The 16,894-nt window shown below is 38.0% G+C and overlaps 1 protein-coding gene across 1 annotated transcript in view; it reads left to right on the top strand.

Annotated features, from left to right (window-relative positions):
* LOC126235210 (glycerol kinase-like) overlaps positions 1–16,894 on the top strand; it is a 197,799-nt gene that overhangs the window by 23,829 nt on the left and 157,076 nt on the right. The window contains exon 4 of the mRNA XM_049943941.1: positions 1,158–1,267. Within this exon, the coding sequence (XP_049799898.1) occupies positions 1,158–1,267 (110 nt within the window). The remainder of the gene's footprint in view (positions 1–1,157; positions 1,268–16,894) is intronic.

Raw genomic sequence — 16,894 nt, 5'->3', positions numbered from 1 at the left:
TTTAAGTGAGTATTGATGGCATTCTACATTTCTGTTATATCCTTTTTTATGACCAAAAATAATAATTTAAATTACTCAACATATTTTATGTAATATTGCTACTGTTTAAATCTTTATAATATTTTCACTGCTGCTATTATTATTTTTATGTTATGCTGCAATAAAAATATAAGTGTGTGTAAGAAATCAACAAGAGGCAGTATATGCTATGTCAGAGCAACAGGTCTATGAGACAGCCATTCTTGAAATGCTCTAGAAACTATGGGACAAAGTGCACAAATCAATGTAAACAAACTAGTCAATGTAGTCAATGAATTGTCAGTGATGTGGTCCTCTTTTTTTTTCTAAGATTAGTAGATCGTTGTCAAGATTACCAGTTGTATGAATAGTGGAATATTGAGCCGAATTTCATTAACCTTGATGTCAGAATCTGAATCCAAACTCTGACTCTAACCAACATGAGAAACTCTTTTTAATGGGGAAGAGAGATCTGAAGCCAAGCAAGGACCAGGAGAACACTAGAAATGAAGTTTAAGTTCTGACTGAACAGGAATTTGGTTTTGAATTTTTGAAGGAACTGCCCTATAATTTTCCTAAAGAGATTGATTGAAATTATATAAATTGTCATTTCTATAAAATGGAAAACTCAAATAAGAATGTGTCAAAACTTATAAAGAGACAAAGGCTGGCCAGTACTTAACTTTGAGGAGACCAACTACCATAACATTCAATAGAAGCACTCTCCTGAAAAATGAATATTTTGTTCTGAAAGCTAGAAATGTTGTTTTCTATTTGAAGTATTTTTATGCTGCTTGGCAGTAATGGTAACGTAAGTTCCAAAGACGAATTACAGTGTTCAGTTCTCCATTTGTGTGGCTAACTCAGTACTTCCTTTTTGAATGGTTGCCTTTTCAGTATTTGTGTTAATATTCATCAAAGAGCTACTGCATCACATTAAACACGTGAATTTTCCAGAAATTATGTGGAAAATAACTCTTTTGGTGCACTTCATCTCTTCTCATCTTTTCTTCCAGTGTAGAATCTGTGTAATAATGAAGTGTATTTATTTTTTGTACTTAATACATCTTTAAGCCATAAATTTTAGTGTAAGTTAGACTATGAACCTAAATTAGCACTATTATTACATTTCATTTCAGAATTTGACGGGTGGTGTCAAAGGAGGTTTACATATAACAGATGTTACAAATGCATCCAGGACAATGCTTATGAATATAGAAAGTCTTCAGTGGGATTCAGTACTCTGTAGGTATGTTTAATTCAGAGCTGTTCTGTGATTTTATTCCTTCAGAGTAACAAAAGTAAAAGTTGTAGATACAAACATGAAACATATACATTAAAAAAAATAATTTATTTGGAATTAAAGAATAAATAATGCCATAAAAGGATGCAACAATAGATGATTAGAGAGATTCATGAAGATCTCATTTACAATCAATAATTAAGGGCACTCATTTAGAAATTATCTCATAAAGTACACCTACATACACATTCTGCAAGCCACTGTGTGGTGCATAGTGGAGGGTACCTCGTACCACTACTAGTCTTTCACATTTGTATTTCACTCGCAAATGGAGCGAGGAATAAATGACTGCATATGCACCTCCGTATGGGCTCCAATTTGTCTTATCCTATATTTGCAGTACTTGTGTGAAATGACATTGGTGGCAGTCGAATCATTCTGCAATCAGCTACAAATGCTGGTTCTCTAAATTTTCTCGACATTTTTTTATGAAAAGAATTTTATCTTCCTCTGGGATTCACATTTGAGTTAATTAAGCATCTCTGCAATACATGCATTTTGATCAAACCCACGAGTAACAAACGTAGCAGTATGCCTCTGAATTGCTTTGATGTCCTCTTCTGGTACAACCTGGCAGGAACGCCAAACTCTGGAGTGATACTCAAGAATGAATCCTTCTAGTGTTCTGTACATTATCTCCTTTATAGATCAGCTGCACTTTGCTAGAATTCTCTCAGTAAACTGAAGTCAACCATTTGTTGTGCCTGCTACCAGCCTTACATGTTCTTTCCTCTTCAAGTCACTTTGACAAGAAGCACACCACTAAACTGTATTCATACATTACAGGATTATTTTTCTTACCCATCTGCATCCCTACATTTTTCTACATTAGAACATGCTGCCATTCATCAAAACAAATAATAATTGTCTCTCAGTCATCCTGTATCCTACAACAGTCATTTAAGAATCCTATACACTACAACACCATCTGCAAACAGTCACATATTGCTGCTCACCGTATCCAACATATCATTTACGTATGTAGAGAATGAAAGCATTCCTTTTGCTTTTCCTTGTGGTACTCATGACAGTAACCTTGTCTCTGATGAACATTCACCATCCAGGACAATGTACAGAGTACTATTACTGAAGAAGTCTTTGAGCTACTCACATCTTTGGGACATATTGTATACACTCAGACCTTCATTAACAATCTGCAGTGGGGCACCAGTCTTTTACCCTTCTTACACACAGGAATTGTCTGTGCCTTTTTCCGGTTGCACTGGACTTTGCACTGAGTGAGTGATTCTGGATGAATGCAAACCAAGCAAGAGACCAGTGGGCCAGTGTAGAAGAGTATTCTCGGTAAATCAGAACTGTGATTCCATCCTTATTTATTGTCAACTGTTTCAGTTGCTTATCAGTACCACAGATGCCTATTACTAGGCTCTCCATGTGATAATCTGTGTGATGGTCAAACAGTGGTATGATCCTTGTTGAGTACCACACAAGACGTACACAACAAATACTGCAAGAGGCTACCAACACACAGGAACAGTCATCTGGCATCTTTCAGGTCCATCTGTCTAGATTGCACTCACAAATCTGGACCTCTACTTGCTTCCATGCCTCTTCCTCTGGCATGTCATATATCTGCCAATTAGAGTGGACAACAGCCAATATGGAACAGTGTCAATTGTGAACTACTTTGCTTCCCTCTTGTACTGGCAGACATGGATATACATCTGCTTACAGGCACAAAACATGATGTGCTGTGGACACAGTTCCAGACCAGCAGTTGGACTGTGCCATTCAGTGCCTACAGTCAGCTCAGTACAGTATTCTAAAGACTGCCCTCTTACGTAAGGGTCACTGTTTGTAATTGGATTGTTGATTGTTTGTGTAATTACAGTCAGTTACAGTGATACTATATACACTGCCAAAAGTCAGCAATGTTATTTTAGATACCATTCTATTAGGTTTTGCACATAAAGTGCCATGTCAAATTATATCAAAGTGAAGTGACAGTTTGTAAAATGTTCTTAATTAATGGTATTTGTTACTTTTTATTGTTATATTGCTCCCTTGTCAGGCAAGTGTTTAATAATGCAATGATCACCATAAAAGAACTGTAGCAGGGAAACATTTTTTTGCTATCATGGATGTTTAGCCTGAATTAATAGTAGCATTAAGTTAAGACATTCAACAACCCTGCATTAATAACTTTTTAAAAGTGAAATTTAAAAGTTCAACATTTCTTTTTATCTCTTCTGTTGCCACACAAGACTGGTCTATGAGTGAGTGAATAGAAGCCTTTGACCTGCTTAGCAATTTTATCTAAGGCCAAATTTTCTCTGGTTCTCAGCAAGATCTTTTGGTAATGTATGATGGTGCTAGTTATATGCTTCACAAATCAGTCTTTTTATAGACACACAAATTTCCCTAACTTTTGCCTGTTGACATTTCCTTACTCTTTTTTTCAACTGAGAGGGGAGCAATCTCTTGTCCTCTCAGAATTTTCTTTTGTTATTGAACCACAGTGTGGCTTTTCTGTCCTTAATCCAGTTACTTGGCACATACTTCTTAAGAGAGCAGTTCACAGTCAGTTTAACTTTGTTCACAATTCCTGTATGTCCATCATATTGGAAATAAGTTATGTCCATTCATTGTCTAAGTGGAATGCAAACAACTGCTTATCTGGTCTTTTGAGAATAAAAACTCTCCTAGTGTTCTTGATAAAGTCATTAACTCCAATAACTATTGCACCAATGGTATACATGGATAGGGCTTTTAGAACCCAGAAGAGAGCAATTAGGATAATAGGGAATATTAGTAAACGTCAGTCCTGTAGAGAATACTTCATTAAGTATAATATACTAACAGTATATTCATTATATGTTCTAAGGACTATACTGTTTGTAAAAGAAAATATGGAGCACAGTATAATAAATAGTGATATCCATAGTTATAATACAAGGAAGAAAGAGGATTACCACATAAAATTCAGAAATAAAAAAGCAACCGATCATAATCCATTTTCTGCTGGAAGATTGTTTTACAACAGACTGCCAAATACCATAAAAATGTTAAAAGGAAACATATCTAAAATAAAATTGAAGCAGCTGTTAATTGCTAAATGTTTGTACTCCATCAAGGATTTTCAATGTTGTATGTACCTTATTTCTACTACTAAACTATATTGTTCATGTATGTACTGACCGACTATCTCCACGACTGTAAAACTTATTATGGACAAATAAACAATTATTATTATTATTTAATTATAATTATAATTATTATTATTATGACATAATGATCACTAATCCCTGTCCCTGTACCGATGCTGTCAGTAAGATCAGTGCTATTTGTGGCTACAAGACCTAAAATAATTCCACTATGTGTCAGCTGTTGAACTAACCTCAGTACAATTTTTGGGAAATGAGTTCAGAACAACTTTACAAGATTGACACCTGCAGTGAATCCATAGAGGCCTAAATACTTTGTGATACACCAGAAGAGGCATCTGTTCTTACTTGTATCAGCAAATCAGTTATATATGAATGCTGATTTTTCATGCTTAGCTTGACTGCAAGTGCAAACTTGCCTTTTCATTCACCAGGCCTTCTCTATGACCACATTGTTTCTTACATGTTGCTGTATGTGTTGGAAGTTGAAGCTGAGGACTAAGGTCATGGCACATCACTGTGGTATTGTCAGTGCAAATAAAAAGTTAGTAAAATATGAACACCTGAAATCATTAACAGTGGCATAAGCATTATCAATGAAAAATATAAAATTCAAATTTAGACTGTATCACAGGTAAGTCCTCAGACTTAGAATCCTGCTTTTTACAGGCAATGCTCTTATCAAATGGCTGCGCGAGTTGGAACAATGATTAACACAGTGGACTCACATTCAGGATGATTGGAATTCAAATTTTTCTCTACCCACCTGTATTGAGATATTCATTGATTTCTGTGAATCAGTTATGACAAATGTTTTGATGATTCCTTTGAATAGGCCTTGATAAATTTTTTGCTACTGCCATTGCACTCTCAGCTACTACTTCAGTAGCATAATATTAAAACCAGATATTTCTTTTTCTTTTCCGCTTTTTTTAGCAACTGGGCTGTTAAGGAAGACCTCACAACTTTTGTATGTCATTACCACTCCCATACTTTCTGATCTCCATAGGGGTTCTCATGCATGCCTTGGTGGTCTGTCTTGTTTGACCGGTTCTATATTGTGGAGAATGGCTTAGACACAGCATGAGGTTACTTCCAAAATTAAGTTCAACAAGAAACCAGAAGACTGACAAACTGAAGATGTGAGGTGCCCATGAAGTGATATTGTATCATGAGGAGTTAGTAAGATCATTGCCTCTGATGGACAAGGCTCTGGGTCAACACCATAATAGTTTGGAAGAAGGGTGTAGTGGGCACTCACCCCATACTTCGAAATCTGGGGAACAAGACAAAGTCAGTTTATGCTCCCCAAAATTCACGTAGTGATGTACGTCGTCGACAAGCAGAGCCAGTAATAAAAGTTGTGCTGCAAATCAGGAAATATGCAGTTATCATTTTGATTGACAGCAGTTTTTGCTTATGACTGAAGCAAACTGTTGCATCCTTGAAGTTACTATCTGTCAGATAATATTACACAAGTTCTAATTACTTCTACATTCTACCCTCATAAATTTCTGTGAAGGAGTAGAAGTTCTTGCAAACTGGAACAGATGGTTCATTATCTATGGTTACATTACACAGGAAAGAGTGATAGTGTTTTCTGCTATGAGTGCTTTAGGCCCATCTGCATGGTGACTATAGAAGACTACAGAAAGAAACAGCTTTTATGAAAGAAGATTTCTGTAACTGGAAAAACACTACAGAAAAGTTAAATTACATGGGAAGGATATTTTTCAGTGAGGGTTTTGATGTAACCCTTATGTGTATTTTGAAGTTGCACTCAGTTTTTACATATCTTGCAAGTATCATGTCTGTATTGAAAAGATATGCTGCAAACTAGTGCTATGGAGATTGTGCCAAATGATGTAGGACAAACAGGAATTTAATTTTAAGAATGGTTAATCCTGCTTTGTATACACTATATGTTACTGATGAGCTGTTCCAGTTATAGGAATCACAGATTTTGCAGGCAAAGAGACATATATCTCATTGTTTTCAAACACATATGAAAGAAACTCATCCAAACAATTATCAGACTCACATCATCAGTTACATTTCATAGTGGCATAATATACAGTGACAGGAACATGAAAGTAATGTGTAACAACATGTAATGTGATCACCAGAATTAATAACACTGTCTAGTAAATAATATTTATCAAACTTTATCGCTCTGAAGCCTTCTAAACACTGGCTTTCACAGTTATGTTATAGTCATATTAGACTGGCATTGACTTTAATGCAAATAGACCTCACGAAGTGACTTATGTTATCTGAGAGAAAACTTTTACCACAACCAACATAATTAATAAATTGATGAATAAATATTTTATGATTCTAAATTATTTGAAATCTTGATTACTGATCAAATTAATAATTGAGAAAGAGGTGTTGTCCATGTCAGAACAAATACAGCAATAAAATATTGTCAAAGTTCAGAGTCTTGCAGGCATTCAAGAAAAATAGGCAACTGAAATTTCGAGGGTCTGAACTTTTAATGTCAATTATTTCATAATTAATTTCAGATAATTCCAAATATGTCATCAGAAAGTTGGGAATGCTGGTTTCGAATGAATGGTAACAATACCTCCTACAGTATGTTGTTCAGTAGCTCTCAAAATGTTTATCCAGAGTAGAAGTAATGTGTTTCAGCTATATCACATGGTTCTCAAAATTAGATGAACAAAATTGTTTCCAAGGAGCTGGACGTACAACATTAGACCTGCATTTATGACTTAAGATTGAGTTTTTCTTTTTGTAGAACAACTGAGTGCTGACTACCCAACACATCGCCCTGCACTATTGGTATACACATTTGCTTAATGGTTTTACTAGATGGCATATGTTTAATTCATAGTAGATGAACTCAGTGAACAGGCTTGTTTGCCCTTATTTGCTATTATTTGAAAATTAATTTAAAACTTACACTGTTCTTTAATGGAAGTTCAATGAACACTGCTTAAATTCCACTCCAAAAAGTAGATTCTGATTGATATGCATGCACATACACGACACAATACATAAAAAGATTCACGAGTGGAAAAAGAACATGACAAGCAAATAAACTTCTTAGAAATAACTATGAAAAAAGAGAACAGGCTGCATAGCTTTTAAATCAGCCATAAACCTACAACAACAGACACTATCGTATATCAGACTTCAACTCACCCACAATCACAGAAGCAGCGAGCACTCAGTTACATACTTTGTAGATTGATTGATTTATTGATCCATTTTCACCTACAGCTGCACAATGTGCAAGATATATTTGGATTTTTATGTTAATATTAACTGTATTACATATAATATATCTTTGTACATAATAACACACATTAATATATCAATTAATGATGAATACTTAAATAAAAACTTAAATACTTAAATGCTTAAATACATAAAATACTTAAATACTTAAATAAATGTTGTTACGCTATATACAGAGAGGTAAAATACAAATGATCTTCTGAATGAGACTACACTGGGTTAACACAGAAATATTTATTTTTGTAGGTATTCATTTACTGTATAAAAGCAGATATCAACCAAGTACGACTTACCTTGGGGGAAAAAAGGACAGGTATACACTCGCACACACACACATATCCATCCGCACATACACAGACACGAGCAGACAAATCATCACTCAAAATCACACAATACACAGCTATGATACAAGACAAAAATTGGATGTACATGTTCAAAGCGCCAACACAAAGTTATTTCAAAATGGCCTTATCCATCCTGCTTGTGTCTGTGTATGTGCGGATGGATATGTGTGTGTGTGTGTGAGTGTATACCTGTCCTTTTTTCCCCCTAAGGTAAGTCTTTCCGCTCCTGCGATTGGAATGACTCCTTACCCTCTCCCTTAAAACCCACATCCTTTCGTCTTTCCCTCTCCTTCCCTCTTTCCTGATGAGGCAACAGTTTGTTGCGAAAGCTTGAATTTTGTGTGTATGTTTGTGTGTCTATCGACCTGCCAGCACTTTCGTTCGGTAAGTCACATCATCTGTGTTTTTAGATATATTTTTCCCACGTGGAATGTTTCCCTCTATATATATAAAATAGAGGGAAACATTCCACACGGGAAAAATGTATCTAAAAACAAAGATGATGTGACTTACCATACGAAAGTGCTGGCAGGTCGATAGACACACAAGCAAACACAATCATACACACTAAATTCTAGCTTTTGCAACCAAGGTTGCTTCATTACTTCATCAGGAAAGAGGGAAGGAGAGGGAAAGACGAAAGGATGTGGGTTTTAAGGGAGAGGGTAAGGAGTCATTCCAATCCCGGGAGCGGAAAGACTTACCTTAGGGGGAAAAAAGGACAGGTATACACTCGCACACACACACATATCCATCCGCACATATACAGACACAAGCAGACATTTGTAAAGGCAAAGAGTTTGGGCAGAGATGTCAGTCGAGGCGGAAGTACAGAGGCAAAGATGTTGTTGAAAGACAGGTGAGGTATGAGTGGCGGCAAATTGAAATTAGCGGAGATTAAGGCCTGGTGGATAACGAGAAGAGAGGATATACTGAAGGGCAAGTTCTCATCTCCGGAGGTCTGACAGGTTGGTGTTAGTGGGAAGTATCCAGATAACCCGGACGGTGTAACACTGTGCCAAGATGTGCTGGCCGTGCACCAAGGCATGTTTAGCCACAGGGTGATCCTCATTACCAACAAACACTGTCTGCCGGTGTCCATTCATGCGAATGGACAGTTTGTTGCTGGTCATTCCCACATAGAAAGCTTCACAGTGTAGGCAGGTCAGTTGGTAAATCACGTGGGTGCTTTCACACGTGGCTCTGCCTTTGATCGTGTACACCTTCCGGGTTACAGGACTGTAGTAGATGGTGGTGGGAGGGTGCATGGGACATGTTTTACATCGGGGGCGATTACAAGGGTAGGAGCCAGAGGGTAGGGAAGGTGGTTTGGGGATTTCATAGGGATGAACTAAGAGGTTACGAAGGTTAAGTGGACGGCGGAAAGACACTCTTGGTGGAGTGGGGAGGATTTAATGAAGGATGGATCTCATTTCAGGGCAGGATTTGAGGAAGTCGTATCCCTGCTGGAGAGCCACATTCAGAGTCTGATCCAGTCCTGGAAAGTATGCTGTCACAAGTGGGGCACTTTTGGGGTTCTTCTGTGGGAGGTTCTGGGTTTGAGGAGATGAGGAAGTGGCTCTGGTTATTTGCTTCTGTACCAGGTCGGGAGGGTAGTTGCGGGATGCGAAAGCTGTTTTCAGGTTGTTGGTGTAATGGTTCAGGGATTCCGGACTGGAGCAGATTCGTTTGCAACGAAGACCTAGGCTGTAGGGAAGGGACCGTTTGATGTGGAATGGGTGGCAGCTGTCATAATGAAGGTACTGTTGCTTGTTGGTGGGTTTGATGTGGACAGACGTGTGAAGCTGGCCATTGGACAGGTGGAGGTCAACGTCAAGGAACGTGGCATGGGATTTGGAGTAGGACCAGGTGAATCTGATGGAACCTAAGGAGTTGAGGTTGGAGAGGAAATTCTGGAGTTCTTCTTCACTGTGAGTCCAGATCATGAAGATGTCATCAATAAATCTGTACCAAACTTTGGGTTGGCAGGCCTGGGTAACCAAGAAGGCTTCCTCTAAGCGACCCATGAATAGGTTGGCATACGAGGGGGCCATCCTGGTACCCATGGCTGTTCCCTTTAATTGTTGGTATGTCTGGCCTTTGAAAGTGAAGAAGTTGTGGGTCAGGATGAAGCTGGCTAAGGTAATGAGGAAAGACGTTTTTGGTAGGGTGGCAGGTGATTGGCATGAAAGGAAGTGCTCCATCGCAGCGAGGCCGTGGAAGTGCAGAATATTTGTGTATAAGGAAGTGGCATCAATGGTTACAAGGATGGTTTCCGGGGGTAACAGACTGGGTAGGGATTCCAGGCGTTCGAGAAAGTGGTTGGTGTCTTTGATGAAGGATGGGAGACTGCATGTAATGGGTTGAAGGTGTTGATCTACGTAGGCAGAGATCCGTTCTGTGGGGGCTTGGTAGCCAGCTACAATGGGGCGGCCGGGATGATTGGGTTTGTGAATTTTAGGAAGAAGGTAGAAGGTAGGGGTGCAGGGTGTCGGTGGGGTCAGGAAGTTGATGGAGTCAGGTGAAAGGTTTTGTAGGGGGCCTAAGGTTCTGAGGATTCCTTGAAGCTCCGCCTGGACATCAGGAATGGGATTACCTTGGCAAACTTTGTATGTGGCGTTGTCTGAAACCTGACACAGTTCCTCAGCCACATACTCCCGACGATCAAGTACCACGGTAGTGCAACCCTTGTCCGCCGGAAGAATGACGATGGATCGGTCAGCCTTCAGATCACGGATAGCCTGGGCTTCAGCAGTGGTGATGTTGGGAGTAGGATTAAGGTTTTTTTTAAGAAGGAAGTCAGAAATTCCTGGAAAGTTTGGAGAGGGTGATTTTGAGGAAGACCAATATGTCTGCTTGTGTCTGTATATGTGTGGATGGATATGTGTGTGTGTGTGAGTGCATACCCGTCCTTTTTTCCCCTAAGGTAAGTCTTTCTGCTCCCGGGATTGGAATGACTCCTTACCCTCTCCCTTAAAACCCACATCCGTTCGTCTTTCCCTCTCCTTCCCTCTTTCCTGACGAGGCAACAGTTTGTTGTGAAAGCTTGAATTTTGTGTGTATGTTTGTGTGTCTATCGACCTGCCAGCGCTTTCGTTTGGTAAGTCACATCATCTTCGTATATATATATATATATATATATATATACAAAGATGATGTGACTTACCAAATGAAAGTGCTGGCAGGTTGACAGACACACAAACAAACACAAACATACACACAGAATTCAAGCTTTCGCAACAAACTGTTGCCTCATCAGGAAAGAGGGGAGGAGAGGGAAAGACGAAAGGATGTGGGTTTTAAGGGAGAGGGTAAGGAGTCATTCTGTATACATGTGGATGGATATGTGTGTGTGTGCGAGTGTAACCTGTCCTTTTTTCCCCCTAAGGTAAGTCTTTCCGCTCCCGGGATTGGAATGACTCCTTACCCTCTTCCTTAAAACCCACATCCTTTCGTCTTTCCCTCTCCTTCCCTCTTTCCTGATGAGGCAACAGTTTGTTGCGAAAGCTTGAATTCTGTGTGTATGTTTGTGTGTCTGTCGACCTGCCAGCACTTTCGTTTGGTAAGTCACATCATCTTTGTTTTTAGTTATATTTTTCCTACGTGGAATGTTTCCCTCTATTATAACCATATATATATATAACAGAGGGAAACATTCCACGTGGAAAAAATATATCTAAAAAGAAAGATGATGAGACTTACCAAACAAAAGCGCTGGCAGGTCGATAGACACACAAACAAACACAAATATACACACAAAATTCAAGCTTTCGCAGCAAACTGTTGCCTCATCAGGAAAGAGGGAAGGAGAGGGAAAGACAAAAGGATGTGGGTTTTAAGGGGGAGGGTAAGGAGTCATTCCAATCCCGGGAGCGGAAAGACTTACCTTAGGGGGAAAAAAGGACAGGTATACACTCGCACACACACACATATCCATCCACACATACAGACACAAGCAGACATCCTTTAAATATGTCTGCTTGTGTCTGTATGTGTGGATGGATATGTGTGTGTGTGCGAGTGTATACCTGTCCTTTTTTCCCCCTAAGGTAAGTCTTTCCGCTCCCGGGATTGGAATGACTCCTTACCCTCTCCCTTAAAACCCACATCCTTTCGTCTTTCCCTCTCCTTCCCTCTTTCCTGATGAGGCAACAGTTTGTTGCGAAAGCTTGAATTTTGTGTGTATATTTGTGTTTGTTTGTGTGTCTATCGACCTGCCAGCGCTTTTGTTTGGTAAGTCTCATCATCTTTCTTTTTAGATATCTTTCTTAGATATCTTTCTTTTTATATATATATATATATATATATATATATATATATATATATATATATATATATATATATATATATATGCCACAAAGTGGCAGGATCATACTTTTTTGAAACAACGGTCTACATGATTTGGGATACCCCTTCCATTAGTGTTATAATTTTTTTTTTGAATTTTGAATGTTTTGATGTCTTCTCCAGAATTTCCCCAGAACATAATCCCATACTAGAGGTGAGAGTGTACAACTGCATAATATACACACTGAAGGGTGTTGTAGCTGGTACAATTTTTAATGTATGTAACACAAAACAAGAAGTACTTAATTTTTTGTTCATTTGCTCAATATGTGCTTTCTATTTCAAGTTGTCTTGTAGATGAAGTCCAAGAAATTTGGTACAGGCTGTTTTGGCAATTGTCTGTCCATATAGCTCTAGATTGGGTGATATCAGATTTTTTGTTTGTGCTGTGTGTATATCCATAGCTACAGTTTTTTTCAGTGTTTATTATTAAGTCATTGTCATCAAAGTAACATGTTAGACTGCTAGTGGCTTCTTTTATGTTTTTTACAATAGTTTCTTCTGAGTTTCCTGTAATTAGAATACTCGTATCATCAGCAAATTGAAATATTTTACTGCTGTCATTGCTTGTATTTAGGTCACTTACATAGAGTAAGAATGGAACAGGACCCGTTACTGATCCTTGTGGCACTCCATATTTAACAGTCAGTAGCTTGGAATTATATTTCCTAATGACATTGTCCCTTTCTTGATCTATTTCCACATATTGTTCCCTATTCTTAAGATAAGAACTGAGCCAGTTGTTAGCTGTTCCCCTAATGCCAAGATTTTCTAGCTTGTGTAGCAATTTGTCATGCTTTATGGTGTCAAATGCCTTTGAAAAATCTAAAACTATGCCGATGGTAAGTTTTTTGTTGTCTAATGCTATCAGTGCCTCTAATAGAAAGGAGTGAACTGCTGATTCGGTTGAGCGGTTTGCTCTAAATCCGTGTTGAGATTCTGACAGAATGCCATTATCCTCTAAGAAGTCTGTTAGCCTCTTATTGAAAAGCCTTTCTAATATTTTTGAGAAAACAGACAGGAGTGCCAGTGGTCTGTAGTTGGAAATATCATCTTTGTTTCCTTTCTTGTGCAATGGCTTTACTTTTGCTATTTTCAAACATGAAGGAAAAGTTCCTGTAGCAAAAGATAGGTTACATAGGTGGGTTAAGGGCTCAGTAATCAAGTCCCCACACTTCTTTATAATGAAATCAGGTATATCATCTACACCTGCAGAGTGTTTCATTTTGAGACTTTTTATTGTAACCTGTACTTCTTCTACATTTGTTGGGTACAGAAACATTGATCTGCTTGAGACTTTTTTGACGCAACATAGCACCACTCAGCACACAAAACTACCAGAAAGAGGTAGAGATCATCACACAAAAAGCAAAAACCAATGGGTACAGTAGTAATCTAGTCACAAAGTTAAACAAAAACTTAAATAACAAATACATTCAATAAACATGACACATGCTCAATCAAAAACAACAATACAAGAAAGCACCACACAGAAACAAGCACACCCAGCAACAGGAGAACAATGAAACAGAATACATGAAAGAAAGAAGATTCAAGATGGTACACAAGACAAACAGGCACTAACTCATACACAGAATAACAAATATTTTCAAAAGGCAAGGTATAAAACTTATCATTTGAAATGGATGTGTCAATCCAAAAGTACATTAAACAATAATTAGACATGGACATCTATTAGAAAGCAGAAATATACCATCTACAATGCAACACATGTGATGGAAGATATGTATGACAAACCACCAGAACATTCGGCACCCGCTACAAAGAACATATTAGAGCATGTAAATGTGCTACAAGCTGCTCAACTTCTGCAGAACATTTAAGAGAAAATAATCACAAACCTACTACAAGAGAGAAAGACATGAAAATAGAATAAATAATGAAAACCATCTCCTAACGTCACAAGAAAATTATCACATTCACAAAAGAAAGGTTGAAAGGAAGATACTACTAAATGGGCAAGTGAATGTGACTAACTACTCACAGTTTACAATGATTGATTGTATAATAGACAGTAATCCCAACCGATGATCACAAATCCCATTTCTCTCCCAAAAGATAAAATAAAAGTGTCTACACACACACACACACACACACACACACACAAACACACAAAATTACATCAGCACACATACAATCACAGCAAAATCAGTTAAAAGCAAACCCTGAGAAAGTTGGAGGCACTTACAGAAACAAATGATTATATACACAGAAAATGGAAGTTGAATTGTTATATGTTGAGTACAGTGAGCATAAAGAAAATTGCAAACCTTCAACCAGTTTGCCATGCGAGAGAAAGATGTGTGGCTTAAAAATAATGAATGAGACACTGATCTGAAGTACTTTTCCATTTTATTATAAAAACCTGAATGGACTGTTTTAAATCTATAACCTATAAGTGCAGCAAACAATAACCTGTATGTCCAGATGAAAAAATCATGTAATATTTCAGAAGGTATTTCTGAAGATGCCTTGTAACTAAGACATCTGGGTAGCAAGATAAATAAAAAATACTTAATTTGTAGCGTGCAAAAGACATTTTTCTTTTGAACTACTGTAGTTTACTTAAAAGTCCATACGAACTGCAGAGAAGTACATGGAAATCTCTCTTTTCAAGCATTTATCCTGACATGCTGGGTCTGCTGCTCCAGTTAACTGGATTTGGCATATTAATTATATGGGGTGGCTGGATGCCCTTCCTGTCACCACACCGTACCCATACTGTATTGCTGCTCATTTCAGTCACAGCAATATAAGCTGTCCTCTTTGATTCCTGCTCAACCACCCACTCAGAAATCACCGTATGTTTGTAGATAAACAGTCAAGTATTTATTTCATCCTTTGTTTTGTAATCAGCCAGAGGTCACAAAATCGAATAAACTCATTCCTTAGAGAATGCATATTTATATGTAAGTAACATCAAATAGTGCAGAGCACAATGGTATTACATTCATAAGAAAATACCAGACTGTTAAAAATGCTAAGATAAAAAAAAGTTGCAAATAGTGGGTGCAGACCTACTGGGTTAATGCATAAGTTCTTGCATTTATCCGTAAGTTTAATGAACACATCAGATACACATAACAGAGGCTTTAGTCATCAATAATATCTTCTCCTTCACTATTTACAACTGTCTGCCAATGCTGAGGGAACTTTTCAATTCAGCTACAAAAGAAATCACTTGGTTTTGAGGCAGAGAACTCATAATGTCATGTTACAAGTGCATTTTCATCCAGAAAGGAAGTTCCTGGAAGCTAGCTCAGTGAAGAGTGGAAAACAAAAGGGCACAAGATCATGTAAATAAGGTGGGTGCAGATTGACTTCTCAACCCAGCTTCTGTGTAGTGTTTTTTGTCAGTCTAGCAGAATGTGGGCTGTCATTATTGTAGAGTAGCATCACTTCACACAGTCTTCCTGGTCACTGTTCTTGGACTGCATTTGCAAGATGTCTCAGTTGTTGACAATAAATGGCAGCAGCAATGATTACACCTCAGGGAAGCAATTCATAGTACACCATACTGTCGCTGTCCCGCAAGATGCATAATATTATCTTTTAAGGATGGATGCAGGTCTTTGTACAGGGAGTTGCCGCTTTGTTTGGGCTTAATCATTCCTTTCTTTTCCATATGTTAGCATAGACACACCGTTTCTCATCACAAGCAATAATACAGGGTAGAAATAATCAGTGTTCTTCATGAGCTAATTGATGATGAGCAAGCAGAGATGCACATATGTCCATGCTCTGATTTTTGTGATTTTGCCTTAAAGCATGTGGTACCCATACACCCAATTTTTGAACCTCCTCCATTGAATGTAAATGTCACACGAAGATGGAATGATCATGGGTATCACCTTCACTAGTTTTCAAGTATACTGATGTGGATCATTGTAGATTAATGCATTTAAATGATCTTCCTTTACCTTTAAGATCTTCCTGAATGTCGAGAGTCAGTAATGTCAAAATGATCCTCCTTAAAATGGGAAAACCATTTTCGTCTTGTGTTCTGTCCAATGGTATTATCCCCATACACAGTGCAAATGTTTCTGGCTGCCTCTGGGTCACTCCTCTATTGAACTCAGACAGAAAGATATGTCAGAAATGTTCAGATTTCTCCATTTGGCACTCCATTTCCTAGCGCCCACTGCTCCACACATTGTCTCCAAATAACAAAATGACAAGGTGTAAACTCATATATCAACAGTAAACTGCAAATAAAAAATAGCAGTTAATAAATAAACCCATAGCAACTGGAATACCAACACACAAAACAAAAACATTACAAACTTATGCACAAACCTAACACTTCCTTCAGCTCCGTGATCCATGTCCTTATCCACTACATTGTACTGAGGACATGCAATTTTTGTCTTTTGTGTCATTGATGCATCAATGAATGACATTTAATTATGAGGATGATGTGTTGCTGATAATCTTCAGTGAGCCATTGCCTTGAAATGGCAAGCTGCAAACTA

This window comes from Schistocerca nitens, chromosome 2 (genome assembly GCF_023898315.1).
Source record: "Schistocerca nitens isolate TAMUIC-IGC-003100 chromosome 2, iqSchNite1.1, whole genome shotgun sequence".
NCBI lineage: Eukaryota > Metazoa > Arthropoda > Insecta > Orthoptera > Acrididae > Schistocerca > Schistocerca nitens.
The sequence above is the reverse complement of the archived record's forward strand: the minus strand, read 5'-3'. Positions and strand labels throughout refer to the sequence as shown.